At 45.6% G+C, this 15,345-nt stretch overlaps 1 protein-coding gene across 6 annotated transcripts in view; it reads left to right on the plus strand.

Moving 5' to 3' along the window:
• MIA2 (MIA SH3 domain ER export factor 2) overlaps window positions 1-15,345 on the plus strand; it is a 635,554-nt gene that overhangs the window by 580,574 nt on the left and 39,635 nt on the right. For all 6 annotated transcript variants that reach the window (XM_085626929.1, XM_085626930.1, XM_085626931.1 and 3 more), the window contains exon 27: window positions 10,499-10,569. In XM_085626929.1, coding sequence (XP_085483055.1) covers window positions 10,499-10,569 — 71 coding nt within the window. The remainder of the gene's footprint in view (window positions 1-10,498; window positions 10,570-15,345) is intronic.

The raw sequence follows: 15,345 nt of genomic DNA on the forward strand, positions 1-15,345 counted from the left end.
CATATTAAATCTGGTTCCTGCCATCATTAATTGACACTTTGTGTACTAATGTATGTAATGTAGAAGGCCTGCATTTTATTACAGACACAAAAGTGAGTGTTAAGTTTCTTTTCTACCCCTAGCATGAAAGGAAACCTTTAACAATAAAAACATTACACATCCAGTTAGTACTAGGGATGCAATAGTCTTTCAAACAAATGGTATTTAGCTCAGCACCATCAGAGTCTACATAGCGTTATCCTGAAGCTCCACATCCTACCTGACCTCATCTGATTTCTGTGGCTGTTCACACCTGCCTTAACATTTTCTTTGCATCAGGCTGGTCAACCTGTAAAACACATTGCCTAGATTTTGGAATAAAATATGCCGCACAAGGCATCAAATGTTTGGTTGGATCCCCATGAGCATGGCCAAGCAACAGCTGACATTCTGCTAACCCAGAAGTCAACAGTTGCAGAACATTTATCTAGAACAGATCTGTTTATCAATCACAACCCTATCTGTCAAAAAGTATTTGTAGAGCCGGATAATTTGCACCACTGTGTCATGAAGCAGGGCAAACAAGGTGCGCAGATTATGGGCTGTACTCCTAGTCGGAACAAACCCAGACTGATCCGGGAGGACCAGCCCCGGCATAAGAGGGCTTATACGGTTAGCGACTAGTTTGGCCAGGATTTTGGCATCAACATTAATAAGGGATAGGAGCCTGTACGAATCTAATTGCGTAGGCGGCTTACCCGGTTTAGGTAGTGAGATAATAAGTGCCTCGCGCAATGATCGAGTCAAAATACCCGTTTCTCGGGCTTCCTCGAATACATGCCTCAAGACCGGGATAAGGAGGTGCCGGTATGTCTTGTAAAACTCAGCTGGTAAGCCGTCCGGCCCTGGGGCTTTACCCGACTGTAATTGCATAATGGCCTAGATAATCTCCTCATCCTCATGATGTGCTAAGAGGTGTTCCCTCTGGCCATCGCCCAACCATGCGATCGTAGTGTCCTCAAAAAAGGTGTCAAAATTTACCGGGGTCTGGCGCTGCGTGGAGTACAAAGTTTTATAAAAACCTCTTAAATACCCCGAGTTTTTTCTGAGGGATTTCTATGCGTGAGGCCGTCCTCATCGGTAATTTCTGAAACAGTATTCGCGAAGCGGGGGGGGTCGGATAGAGGATGCCAACGCCCGGCCTGGGCGTTCTCCCTCCCTGTAACATCGAGCTTTGTGGTATTTACCTCTGAATTTGCATTCAAGCTCAGCTGTGTCGTGATATTCTGTGAGCAATGCACGTAGGTGCGCTTGCAGCGACGGAGAATGCGCGTTCTGAAGAGCCAATTCCATATTGCGAATATCCGTTTCTAACTTTTGAAGTCTATTTCTAATGTCTTTCAAGACTCCCCCACTCTTCGCAAGTCATATACCGCGAACCGTCACCTTGAAGGCCTCCCAGAGTGTAGAGTATTGGGAGACCGAGCCGGTGTTACGGGTAAAAAAAGTCCGATATTTCCTGTTCTAGCTCAGTCTTAAACACGGGGTCCAGAACCGACTTCGGATTAAGGCGCCACGAAAGAAACGGAGACTCCGCCGGCGGTGGGATAAGAGTTAACAACACGGGAGCATGGTCTGAATGTGTACGCAGCAGATACGAGGAGCATGATGCCCATGTGTCCAATCCCCTATCCACCAGCCAGTAATCGATGCACGACCAAGAGGCATGGGCCGAGGCGTAGCAAGAACCCTGACAAGATAATGGATTACGGGTCCTCCATGGATCTATAAGGGCCTGCTCCTCAACAATGTGTTTAAGGGCTAGTTGTGCGGCGGTGTAGTGCTGCGGTTGCGGGTTCGACCTATCTAAGTGCGGATTAATGGTTACATTGAAGTCCCCCCCCATATCAAATGTGTGGTGCCCATGTCCTGGATTTTCCCCCATAATACCCGAAAAAACTCCGGGCTGTCCACGTTTGGACCATAGCATGAGACCATAGTAACAGACTGTCCGAATAATCGTCCCCATAGAATATTATATCGGCCTTGCGAATCGGCATGGAACCCAATGGGAGTGTATGGTAGCGTGTGCCTAACCAGGATGGTAGTGCCCCGGGCATATGACGATTAACACGAGAATCCACGATGGCTCGCCCAGCGCTTGGCAAATGAGGGGGTTGGGTTGGGGCACAAGTGTGTTTCTTGCAACATAGCACAGTGCACGTTGTGACTATCCAGATATGCAAGTATGTGGCAACACTTCCGGGGATTGTTTAACCCTCGCACGTTCCAAGTTAAAAAATTATACTTGAATGGTCCGGAGCTAGACTCCATTGCTAGTATGTCATCATGGATTGGAGTGACGTCAAGTGCGTAGGGCAATGTGAGACCTTTACCCAGTGTACGTCTGGCATGGCGTAGCGGCAAATAATATCAAAACAAACACTCATTGAGCCCTCCCACAACAGCAACCCCAACCTGCTGTGCCCTGTCCCTCCCACACCCCACCCCAGCCCACATCCCTTGATCCCAACTGGGGACAAGTAAATACCCCCCCCCCCCAACCTTTCACGAAGGTACAGTAATAGGGTTCACCTGGTGGGCGGCAGCCAGATGGCGACCAGGTGCTCCTCGCGGCAGCGAGGGTGTTCGGGTACAATAGCATGGGTCCATCCTGACAGAACGATTTGTGTGTTACAGCAGCCAATCCGTGATGTGGTTACAAAGAAGTAGTAAGTCGTTCAGGGCGGCACAGAGCCAGAGAAGCAGTCCCAGGTTGTCTTTTCACCATTTTGACCAATGAGTTTTGGTGCCTCTCTTACACCCCTTTTGCGCCTGCATTCAGCACCACTTGCAGATCTCAGGCAGGGCGCAGTTGTCGGCTATCCAGTAGCGTGGAAAGTGTGCCCTTGATTGGAGTGATAGGACACAAAGCATTGGGCACAGACTACGAAGTTATACTGCGAAATACATGTGGTGGCCACAGGTTCAGTGTTTTAGCAGGGGGCTATCACCGGCAAGGATCCGCGCCACAGCACGGATCCTAACAGTTACAGAGGCAGCTTCAATGTCCGTATCATGGTCGATTAAAGTGTGCAGTGGGGAGTGCTATTCAACATCGGACGCCCCTCCATTTTCCCTTCCAGGCCGCCCAACTCCGATGTTCCAGGACAAGCAAACCAGCTCTGACCTCTCAACTGTCCTCGATGCTCATCAGTAGAACACGGGGCGGCGAAGCCCTGCCGCACCCACGATGTCCGAAGCGTGCGGCCGCTCGCTACAGCCCCAGCCGATCCCGGCGATCAGTGCAGGGGCGGAGCAAGCGAAGGCCGTGAGAGTATCCCCAATGTGTGTGAAACTCAGCAGAGACTGGGGACCCCTGCAGGTCTGGGGGCCCCCCCGCAATACTCTCGAGCACCCCGCGCCGTGACAGACGCAGCGGTATTTTATAGCAGGCGTAAGGCCTCTCCAGCCGGCATGAAGCAGGGGCCGCCGCGGGGATGTCCCAAGAGACCGATCCTCGGTTACTCCCGAGATGGCCCGCCACCCCAGAGGCCCCCCAATTATGCAGCACCCTGGTAATGGGCCATTTACTCCAGGACCGGCTCGCCACTCCCAATGTTCACAGCTCCGACGGGCCAGTCCGCGCCAATCGCACACTGGTGATGGGGCACTTACCCCAGGTCCGGCTCGCCACCTCCAGGGATCGCGGCTCCAAGGGGCCTGTCCGCGCCGATCGCCGCGCGCTGCACCCTGCAGCCACTCACGGGAATAAGGCGCCGATCGGCATCCGACGCTGGGGGCCACCAGCAAAGGCGCTCACCGCAGAGGGCACAGCGTGAACGTCTTCAGCTCTCCGCACACGCCGGCGGCACCGTGCCCTGCCTCCAGCCCGGTCCGACCTCCAGGCAGTCTCTACCCCGGCCGCCTCCCGGACGGCCGCAGGACAGCAGGCAGGAATCGGGACCCCTCCCCGCGAGGCCCACACCGGCGGCAGCACAGCAGCAGGTCACAGCGGGGCCTCCCGCTCGGGTACAGTCAGCCTCTCCCGCCCTGGGACTGAGAAGCGCGGTCCTGTAGGCCGACGGTCCAGAGCTCAGGCTCACAGGTACGATCTCCGACAGAGATGGCGGTGTTTGTCTCTCAGCTGCGCCGGCGGCGTCAGGGCTGTGATTTTAGAAGGTATAGGTGCCAGGATGGGCAGGATATTTTAAGGATTTTGCCCAAACAGCAAGAGCCTCTCGCAAGTGCGGCCATCTTGTTTGGCGCCCTCTAGCGCCCCCGCCTCCAAGCCATTGTAAGTTACCATTAGTGGCCCACAGCATCCTGTGGGAGGCAGGAACAGACATTTTTTCGCTGGGTGACAAAACATAACATCCAACAAGTGTGTCCTTCAGATGGTTCAGCAAGGCTTTGACCTGCCATTACTTTTAGACGCACGTCACGTCCATCCTATATCAGAGCATCTTTCAGAGGAGCATCTGTCATTCTTGCTCCGAGAAATGCTGCCTCTTTTGGACAAAGGAGCCAATAGTTGGGTTCTTGCCTCAGAAATAGAGACTGACTGTTACTCCTGCTATTTCCTCATGCCTATGCAGGACAGTGGTCTTCAACTCATTTTAGATGTCTGGCCACTGAACACCTTCTTGTAGAATAAAAAAATTCAAAATGCGAACAGTGGCCATGTTCTGTCTGCACTGGATTCAGGCGACTGGATGGTGTCTGTGGACACCTATTTTAATGTACCCACCCTGCAGTCCCAAAAATGCTACTTGCGGTTCAGACTGAGCCAGGAACATTTTATGTGCGTCCCTTCGGTCTCACCCGTGCCCCACTGATGTTCATAAAAGGAATGGCAGTGGTCGCAGCAGACCTTCTGAGGTTTGGGATTCTAGTTTTCGCCTACCTCAATACCTGAATGTTGAAGACTAGCTCACCACAGTCAGTTGTGGATTACCTACAGATGATGGTGAACCTCCTGACATCGCTGGGGTTCCATAACCACATCTGACTCCCTTTCAGAGGCTCCACTTCATTGGAGCCATCCTGGATATTGTGCAGCTTTGCACCTTGCCTGTGTCACTACGAGTCCAGGACATTCGGGCTGTGATCCTGATGTTTCTTCATTGGTCCTGCGTCTCAAAGAGAGATGCTCTGAGGGTTATGGGCCTTTTGGCATCCTGCTTGTCAACTATGTCATGTGGCATATGCTGGATTTACAGTGGAATCTAAAGTCTCAGTGGGCCCAGCACCAGGAGAGCATGTCTGATTCCATCCGGGTTTTAGAGGAGAGAGCAGAAAGCCTGCAATGATGGCTCTGGTCAGCTCAGCTGCAGTTGGACTGGTGGCAAAACCCTCTTCACTCGGAACTGGCAGTGGTGACAGATGTGCCACTACGGGATGAGAAGATCATCTGGGATGGGTGCCGATCAGAGGACTCTGGCCTTCAGCAGAGGCCTATCTCCACTTCAACCTGTTGGAGTCGCGGGTCATTCGCTTGGCACTGAACGTTTTCCTATCTTCCATCAAAGGGCTCAAGTTCCCGTGTACAACACCACCACTGTGTGGTACCGCAACAAGCTCAGCAGATGAGGTCCCGGATCCTGTGCCAGGAGGCACTACGTTGTTGGCGCTGTCTTGAGGGTCAAGGCATTACCCCCTCCTGATTGTGAAACACCTGGTGGGGTCTTTGAATGCGAGGGCGGAAGGAATCTGTTGGAGATGGCTGGTCGATCACAAATTGCGGTTACACGTAAGGTGGCACAGGGCATCTTCCAATAGTGGGGAAAACCATAGCTAGACCGTTTCACCACCGTTAAGAATGTGTAATGTCAAAACCTTTGTATGCATCCGTTAGACCATCTTCAGGACAATGAGTTAGTGTTGTATGACCCTTATGAGCATTCCATGGGGAATTTCTAATCAATGCTAAGTCTGTTTGTTTAAATCTTCCTAGTCATTGACACCAAAAAAGAAGCTATTGAAGAGCTCTCGAATTTGATATATGTCCAAACGAATTGTAAGACTCTTATGAAGCAATCATCAAGGATTTGCTTATTCTCGTGCTTGCAACCGTCAAGCTAGAAGTTGGGCGCTGCTTCTGCCACTGCCCCTGCAGTCGGCGACTGCCGGGACAGCGGCAACACTCTAACTCATCGTCCTGAAGATGGTCTAACGGATGCATACACCAAAAAGACCAAAACGTGGACAACTACATCTATTTCCTCAGTGATTTATTTTCCTTAAGGAATTGCTTTCTGTATTGATCAGTTTCATTTTCCGTTTATGTATATTGTTTGGAATAGATGCTCACACTAGTGACTATGAGGTATCCGTAATCACGAATCATTTGTAAACCTCGGTCACTGTGCGTTGGTTTAGTCTTTTGTACCCTTTGATAAATTTCTTTTTTCATCATAAAAGTTTGTATTTTGAAACATGAACACCTGTCTGAAGAGTATTTGTAGCAGATTCATTCTGATATAACTGAGCAAATTAAATTTTAGATTGATCATTTGTAAGCTATCAACTGGAGCTTACGATCACTGTTCTGTGTATTAAATGTTTAACTAAGTGCATTTAAAAGAAATCCCTTGTAGGCACAGATACCTATCAACATGTCACAGCAGCAGGGTTCTGCAACCAAACCTGCACAATCTGCACCTCCAGGCGTGGAGACTGAGCAGCAACAGTTGATTGCATTCGATCTTCCTCTCAAAGTTGTGTGTGTCATCCTGGCTGCCAGGCATCCTTCTACAAAATCTGACTACGCCGGGCACTGGTACAAGTTTGTAATCTGGTATGCCAACCACAGTATTGATCCGTTACAATCAAAACTGTTAGTTTTCTTATTGTTCATTTTATCGCTGGCCTAGCGAGCACTTGCAGTGGGCGCCCTTATAGGTTTTCTGTTGGCCCTATCAGCCTTTCAACGTTTACCAATCCAAATCTCTTTGTTCGAATCACCTGTTGTGATGAGGTTTCTAAAATGTTTGACTTGTTTGTGTCTTCCAAAATTCTTTGTGATGTCACATTGGGATATTACTTTGGTCCTCACTTTATTCATGCGCACATGAATTGAACCAATGCACAGCTGTCCACTACGAATCTTTACACTGAAGACAGTGTTCCTGGTAACTTCAGCCTACTTTGTGACTGAACTCCAAACTCTCTCGCTGCAACTTCCTTACACCACCTTTTTCCCAGGTGAAGTGGTGTTGAGGACCAGGGTGGCACTTTTGCCAAAAAATAGTTAGTGTTTCACAGTGGCCAATCAATCACTTTTCCAAAGTTCTTTGCTTCGCTCAACCCCCTTATATCGATTACACCAAAGACCATCAGGTGGGCAGTCATCTCTCTGTGGGGTTCTCTGGGGCAAAGAACGGCAAGGCAGTGCAGAATGAACTCGATCAGGGTGGATAGTCCTCTGCATTAAAATCTGCTATGCACTTGCCAAGAAGCAGCCTCAGTAGGGATTGATGGGCCATTTAACCAGGACCAGTGTTGCTACCACTGGACTGGCACATGTAGTGCCTGTCCTTAACATTTGTCAGGCTGCAACATGACGTTGGTACACTTTGACAAAGCACCAATGCCTTGACTGCCAGATAGGGCATTTTTTCTACTTGGTCCTTCATGTCTTTTTGGAATGAGCCATTACACAGGTCCACCACCTTGAGAAGTACTGTGGTTACAAGTATATGCCCTGTCTGGGGCATACTCTATCTAACCACAGATTCCTCACCACCCTATCTTCTCCCTGGTCTGTGGAATGATCTGATATTTCATCTACAATGGTCCCATATTAGAGATCTGCAAACTGGTGTCTCTGAATATTGTTGTTCTCCACTTCCAAGAGAATTGACCGGGTCAAGAAAGAAACTGAAATCAATGCGCAGGGGTGGTGCATATATGTGCCTCCATTGTCCCTTCCAGGGTGATGCGAAATCAACGCAGAGCTGCATAGCACCATCTACTGGTGTGCAAGAACAATGCTTTTAAAATCTTTCGGATCCAGTCTGGCGCTAGGGGATATTCCAGCAGGAAGAAATCCTTGGTTAGATAGCGAATCCACCAGAAAGAGCTTTATCAAAGTAACTTGCTCTTCTTTCTTGTATTCTCTCTTAATCCTTGCAACAGTCCCTTGATTCTTTTCCTCTCAAGAAGTGAGGCTGCTCGATTTACTGCTTTGTTTTCTAACCAGGATTTTTGAGTGAGTTTTGTGGGTTTGTATACCAAACCAGATGCAAGAAACTTAATAAAGGGGGAGAGAGTTGCCAGTCGCTGGGATGATGATTTGCTTCCTGTCATAAGGAACATGATGAGAAAGTCTTCAATTTAGAGGAATTAAGATTGCAGATAAGTAGGTATAACATTACAACACAGATTAGGCAGGGATGCACGCTCTTGCATCTGCTATTTGCCATTTGTGTAGCTCCGTGTGCATGCTGGGCTATAGCTCATTCAGACATAAGGGAGTTCCATGACATATCCGGAGAGATAGAGTAGACCTCATACGTGGTCGAAGTCCCATTCTAGCTAATGGTTCCCCAGAGGACAATGCCTCCAGTACTCTCCATTTTTAAAGAATTCCAAAAATACTCTAGGCTCAAAATAAACTGGGGATAGTCAGCACTGTATAATGTTAATAGAGGCCCCCGTAGATATTGTTGTAACAATAAAGGAGTTTGGTACCTGGGCATAAATATTACATTAACTGCTGCACTCTTTCTGGGAGAAAATCTGGAGGTAGTCCTAGAAGACATTCAAACAGATGAACACTTCCTCTCACCATATTAGGGAGGGCAACCATTTTAAAAATGATTACTCCGCTGTTGTATGTTAAGCAAAATACCAACTTTGAATTCCTGGACTCCTTCTTTGCATGGCTTACCAAAACATTACCTACATTGTTGTGAAATGGAGGTAAAGCTAGGCTAGCGCTGCAGACCATGCACAGTTCACCATACAAAGTCGGGATTGCACTCTGATATATAGAGGCTTTTTTCTGGGCCTCCCAGTTCCAGATGATTAATGATTGGGAGATCGCCTGCAGAAAACGCCCAGCTCCGAGAATTGAGAGAATTCTTATGAAGTGACTTTTATACATCCAATATGTATATGCATGTATGTATGTATGTGTGTGTGTGTGTGTGTGTATATATATATATATATATATATATATATATATATATATATATATACACATACATACACGTGTGTGTGTATATATATGTATATATATAATGTAATCCGATGTGTTTGTCAACAGACCATGACAGTATTTTCTTTATGTCAATTAGACCATGTGACCGATTGTTCCTTGTTTGATTTACTTTATTACTCACCACAAAGGAACAGCTCGCTGTGTGAACAAGGCAGGGGTTCCTACCGAAATGCGTTACAGCCCTGATATTTGCCCAATAAAAGCATATTTTGAAACTGAAACGGTGTCGTCAGATCTGGCTGGATGACTGTGCCGGAAAATTTGGAGAAAATAAATAAATATATATATTAAGTAGAGTACAACTTGTCTACACTCAGATCCATAAATACAATCGGTACTGGAGGCGGAACATGTGAACTGGCGGAAATTGCCAGATAGTGCCCCCTCTGGAAAGTAGCATACTGTCAGAGTTGTAGAGGGCACTAAAAGATAACTTACAACATATTTTAATAACATCTACATATTGCACTACACCCTCTCTAGGAAGGTTCTGCAGGTTCTTTCTTCAAGAGAGGGGAAATTAGGTCAAGGGGTGGGGAGGGGCATCAATACATTTTACAATCCAGTTTTAGAAAGCTGTATGTTTTACATGCAGTTCTATAATATTCATATGCTTCAAATTCTGCCACAATACTGGACAGCAGTATTTTTGTGCAGTAGCAAATCAAGTACGTTGCTATCATTGTGTAAAGTCTTGATTCAGTCCCACATGCTATTTTTAGGGCTGAATGGGCTGAGAATCCCTCAAACCTTTAAACATCCCACTTTGCTCTCAGCTGGCTAGAGTGTTTCCCATACAGCCAGTCTAGTCTGGCTGAGATGGTATGTTTAATGTAAGGTTCCCTCAATTCTGTTCTGGATGGTTTTGCTTCAATGAATACTATGCAATAAACTTGAAAGTAATTGGGGTTTGATAGTCGCGCCTTTTCGGGGACTCAAAAAACTGTAGGGGTGCAAGTTGAGCCACCGTGGTTTCCTCCAGTGAGGTTTTAGGTTCTGTCGTACCTCTCTACGTGCAGATGATTGATCAAAAACATTGTTATCTTCAGGTAAGTTATTTATCTTTTCACTGATAAAAACAATCTTACTTTGATAATCTCAGCTGGGACTTTTATGCTTGATATGAAAAATTATTGATTATTAAACTTAATTGCGAAAGATGTTCTGGTCACGGTGTGTCCTATGACTTTAAAGTGCTGCATTCAGTTCTATTTAAATCTGGCAACAAATTGGCTGGCTTTTACTGTGTATTTCTATACATTAAATAGTCTCTTTTTCTCTCTCTATTTACAGATGGACAGTTGTCTATGGAAAGCAGTTTATTAAATGACTCAAATAGAAATGGTGCCAATGAAAACCACAGTGTAAGTACTCGGACAAAGCAATAATAGGAAATGAACAATAAATACTTTTCTCACTTATTTTTAACATGATTGAAAATGCTAGCAGTCTCTTCAGCAGGCACACATTGATAGTAAGTACTCTAGTATAAATTGAAGAGACTCCAACCTTTGTCTCTCATTCCCTTTTACTTCTGTGCTTCCATTTGTAACTGATTAACAGTTACAGAAGGACTGCCCACGACCTGCTCCACACAGAGCTCTTATACAGTTGTAGGAGCTGCCAGTTGAGAGACCCAGAATGCAACAGAGGCTGTGAGGGTAGTCTACAACCGTTATGACTCCAGCAAATGTGTCACTGGGTTCCCCATGTCCTACCCAGCTTCATTGCTTACAGCGTTGCTAGCTCGGATGGCTTTTGCTCCTAATGACATTTCCTGCAACCACAAAGGAAGGGATGAGAGTAATACAGGGAGCTGCAAGGAACTTTACATGTCTACTTTCACAGTAACACTAATCTGTAAGAGAAGTGCACCAGTGATGCACTTCACACACTTTCATTTTTCACTGTCATTAGTGCGTGTGGAGTATTGTCTGAGAGCATCACCCTCTACCCTTTATTGAAACTGGCCACCTCAACCAAACTTAATTCACAAAATGCTTTTGAACAGGTGTTCTTGTCCAACCATCTCATCCAGATGGCATATCTGTATACCCAGGCAGTGGCAGATATTTGGCCTCAGCACAGTTGGATGATTGGCAGCTTTTCCCATTCAACGATACTCAAACAAGACCTGAGAAAAGACATCACTTACCTCAGTTGATTCTTATTCCACAAAGCAGTTTCTGTTGCTGCACTTCTTCCTCAGCATGTATATACTGCTGCCAGGGTTAAATACATCCTCTACAAACTGAGAGATTTTCTTCCCAGAAAGCATTATTGGATCGCCTGGTGTAAAAGCTATATAAATCCTGCCAGTTTATTCTTCTTCCAGAAAACTTGCCAAATTACTGCACCTCCTTCACAGCATTCACAAACTGCTGCCAGGGTTACTGATACATAACAACACATCCTCTACAAAAAGGGGCACACGTTTCTTTCCAGACATCATTGTCTCACTTGGCATAAATATTATGCTAATCCTGCCAAAAAGACTGAATACAAAATTAATTACAAATTTGTAATGCCAGCATCAGAAATACATCCCTCCAGTAAAATCAATCCTACTAGCCAAATATTTAAGGTGGTCAAGGACTGTCATTTTCAGCATGTAGTCAATCTGCTGTTCAGGGATTACAAGATCTATGTGGCTGCTTGTTTGTGTTCATCTTTGTTAAACTAGACAAGATTATAAGTTATCCTATTTCTTCACTAGCATTGTCTTCTGCACACCCACCTGCTCTTAGCTTTCCATTCTCTCCTTTCCCTCTACTTCTTGAATCGTTCTCCTCTCACCATCATCTTTACAGAAAGTAAGCCTAAGACATTAGCAATAGCTCCACCTTTGAAGTCTGCTCGGTCATCAATCTAAAACTTGCTATTACTGTTTCCCCTATCATTAGGGAATTCTGTTGTGCCCAATGCTTGAAAGTGGGTTTTAGCCCTTTCCATAAGAAGCCCAAAGCAGACTCCACCGGCTGGCCAGTTATCAACATGTCTTGTTACTACTCAGCACATCTCTAATCCCTCAGATCTCTGTAGACACAGAGACCTGTAGATTTATTGACAAGAAACATTTGCTCAACTCCATGCAAGTTGGGGTTTGTCCCTGTCGCAGTACTAGACTCCGTGATAGTGGCAGCCATTGCCTATCTTTGGCTAATGCTTGATGTGTAAGGTTAGTAACACCCTAGTTCTTCCTGCCTCCCACACCGTCTAACTCTATTCTCCGAGACAGTCTTTCTGAGATTATAGCTAGAGGCACTGTTCAAAATGGTTAACTTGGTGTTTGAGGCATGTGTGCTGTAGATGCACATGCTTTGCATACTCCTGCCATCTAGTGTCGGTTCCGGATGTTTGCTAGTTGTTTTTCTTTTAAGAAGTCTTTCCAGTCACGAGGTAAGGTGACGACTCCTTTCGATGATAGTGCGCACAGGCATCAACTCCATTGTTAGATTGTTTTCCCCCAAAGGTTGAGAATGAAGTGAGTGTGGTAAAGAGATGTCCATGTCTAAAGCTCTACATGGCAAGAACAGATGCTTACTGGGTAAGTAACATTATCCTTATATTTGATCCATTCCTAGGCAGTTTACTACCTGCCCCTGCAGATTACCTTCAAACCAATACATTGCAGGGTTCCTTCCCAAAGCCTACTCCTTCTTCCCTCACTAGGAGTAAATCCCATTTGTGTTTGTCCGCCATTGCCACTTGGGTGAATTCCAATTCTTTAAGACTGAAGATTGATGAGACTGAAATACAAATCCTCATCCATGGCTTGGTGGCAGCCTTCGGTTGGATCTCCACCTACATCTTGTAGCACTCTTATCTGATGGGAGAAGCCCCTCCCTGATCCAAAAGTTGGTCTCACATTACTCACCCTGCCGCCACCTTAGGTCAAGCTCCAATTTCCTGATTAATCCTACCAGATTCAAGAGAGCCAGATGGGGTGGAAGGTCATTCACTCATCTGGCACTCAAACTGTGGAACAGTATGGCTCCAGAACTCCGACTAATTGAAAATGAAGTGTCCTTCAAAAAAACTCAGAACATGGCTCTTCCCCTAAACCCAAGTGCTAACATCTGCCTCTCCTGTATCACCTCCGCGCTGAGATGCCCAAGGGTAGTCACGCGCTTTACAAATTCCCTAAACCTCTTCTAAACATTTGAATGTCCTACCGTTCTGCTTGCTTAACCAACCAAGCCACTTAATTTTCCTCAACCTTCTTAAGACTTGGCTCTTTTTCAGCACTACCACCCTCTAATCTGTACTGCTGTGTAAAACATGAATTAAATGATTACAGCTCCCACTATTTTTTCTCAGTAAATGACTCCAATGCCAGAGTGGACCATGTAGGGCAGATACCTGCCCATCTGGACCAGCCGCCAGTAGTTCAAGAAGGTCCATCCTTCCCTGACTATAGCAGTTAGTGATTTGTATATCAGCTGAATCAATGAGAGTCTCGCATAAACAAAATGTCCCCTTTCCTGGCCCTGGAGCTCAGGATATCAATGCTTTTTCCTTGTCCAGACTATAGCTGAAATGGCTTTTTGAGGCTGCCTAAATTAGCAGGTTTACAGTGTTTACAATCAGATTCAAGTTTTCATTATATACCGCCTTCTGTACAGATTTGTTCTCCGATCGGTTGACTACAGCACAGTGGGGAATGTTATGTGGATGACGTCCAGTCTTGAGGGACCACATCACTAACCACCCATCAAATTCTATTTGCCATTAACTCGCTATAAATCTTTTATTGTGCTGTAAAGTGGGGAGAGGCTTACATGATGCACAATTGCTTGGGTTTCCCCGGTGTTCAAAGACCATACCACTAATATAGCCTCCGTCTCCAAATAATTGAGCCAGGAATTGGTGCAGGAATGTAGAAATAACTGTAGGCGATATGGGCACAGTAGTGTTTTTGTTTATTGTTTTTTTTTTCTATTTCAGTGATAAGCCAAATTCCATTGTATTTTGCAGTCGTTCAATAGCCAGCATATTGAGGACTTGGATATTTAGGAGAAGTCAAGACTCAAGACTTCTAGGTAGTCATCACTGCAATTTGTGTGAAACAATTAAAGGTTGGACATAAAACACTTTCTATTATACCTCAAAGATATTTCAGATGTTTTCCAGTGCCCTGGCATGTGACTTCTGCACGCGACAGGCATGTGATTTCAATCTTAAGACCTCAATAAAAATCATTAATTGCCAGCAGACATCGGTTTTGCCATGTTTTCCTGGCAGTGTATTCCTAAAATCCAGATCACCTTAGTCGATCCAGGATGTCCCAGAATTCAGTTTTAGCATCCAGTACTTGCAGGGCCATCAAGTGACAGCCAACCCAAGACTAAACCTCCACTCTAGATGAATCCAAGAGTATCCCATCTCCATGTCAAGGTTGGGCGCATCTTCTTGAGAAAATTCACCTAGATGCCATGCTTGTTAATGTAAGCAAGCAAGTAATGTTGCGTAGTGTTTCATCTTGCCTCTAACTTTCCTTTTTTTTTTCTCTTTTTATTCAGATTTTAAGTTTTTAGGAGAACAGCACAAACTCAAAAAAGCATGTTTATACAGTGAGATTCCATCCAGATTTTTTTTTAAATTACATTAGTAAAGGAGATGAGCATTCGAAACCTCCTATTTCAATTAACAATCAATAAAAAAAACAACCAATAATGAGCAATAATGCATCCATTCCATAAAATAATCCAAGAATTAGGTTAAGCAGGACTCTTCCGTAAATTTGACATGCACCTACCTACGGCATTTAAAACATTTGCTGTCTAATATCACACCAGATACTTTCTCTGGTCCCTCTCACCATGCAAACCAAAATTAATTCACTTTTTGTGACTCCTTCCATCTCGCTTGAGGAGCCCAGATACACCGACCCAGCAGGCGCGCCTTTTTGCCCTTTCTCTCATATATATCTCTTTCCAGAGTAAACATTGAAAGTAATCGCGACAACTACTGCTGGAATGTAGGTGGCAAAGGATCCAGCCAGGCAGAAGCAATGGTAATCCGTACTACGGCCATAGCCAGAAAAAGAAATTGATAAGCCGGATCTTGTAAGTCACCACTACTAACTCCGAGCAAGATCAAGGCGGGGGTTAACGTAACTTTCATACCCAGTGACAAGT

Source organism: Triturus cristatus, chromosome 9 (assembly GCF_964204655.1).
Source record: "Triturus cristatus chromosome 9, aTriCri1.1, whole genome shotgun sequence".
NCBI lineage: Eukaryota > Metazoa > Chordata > Amphibia > Caudata > Salamandridae > Triturus > Triturus cristatus.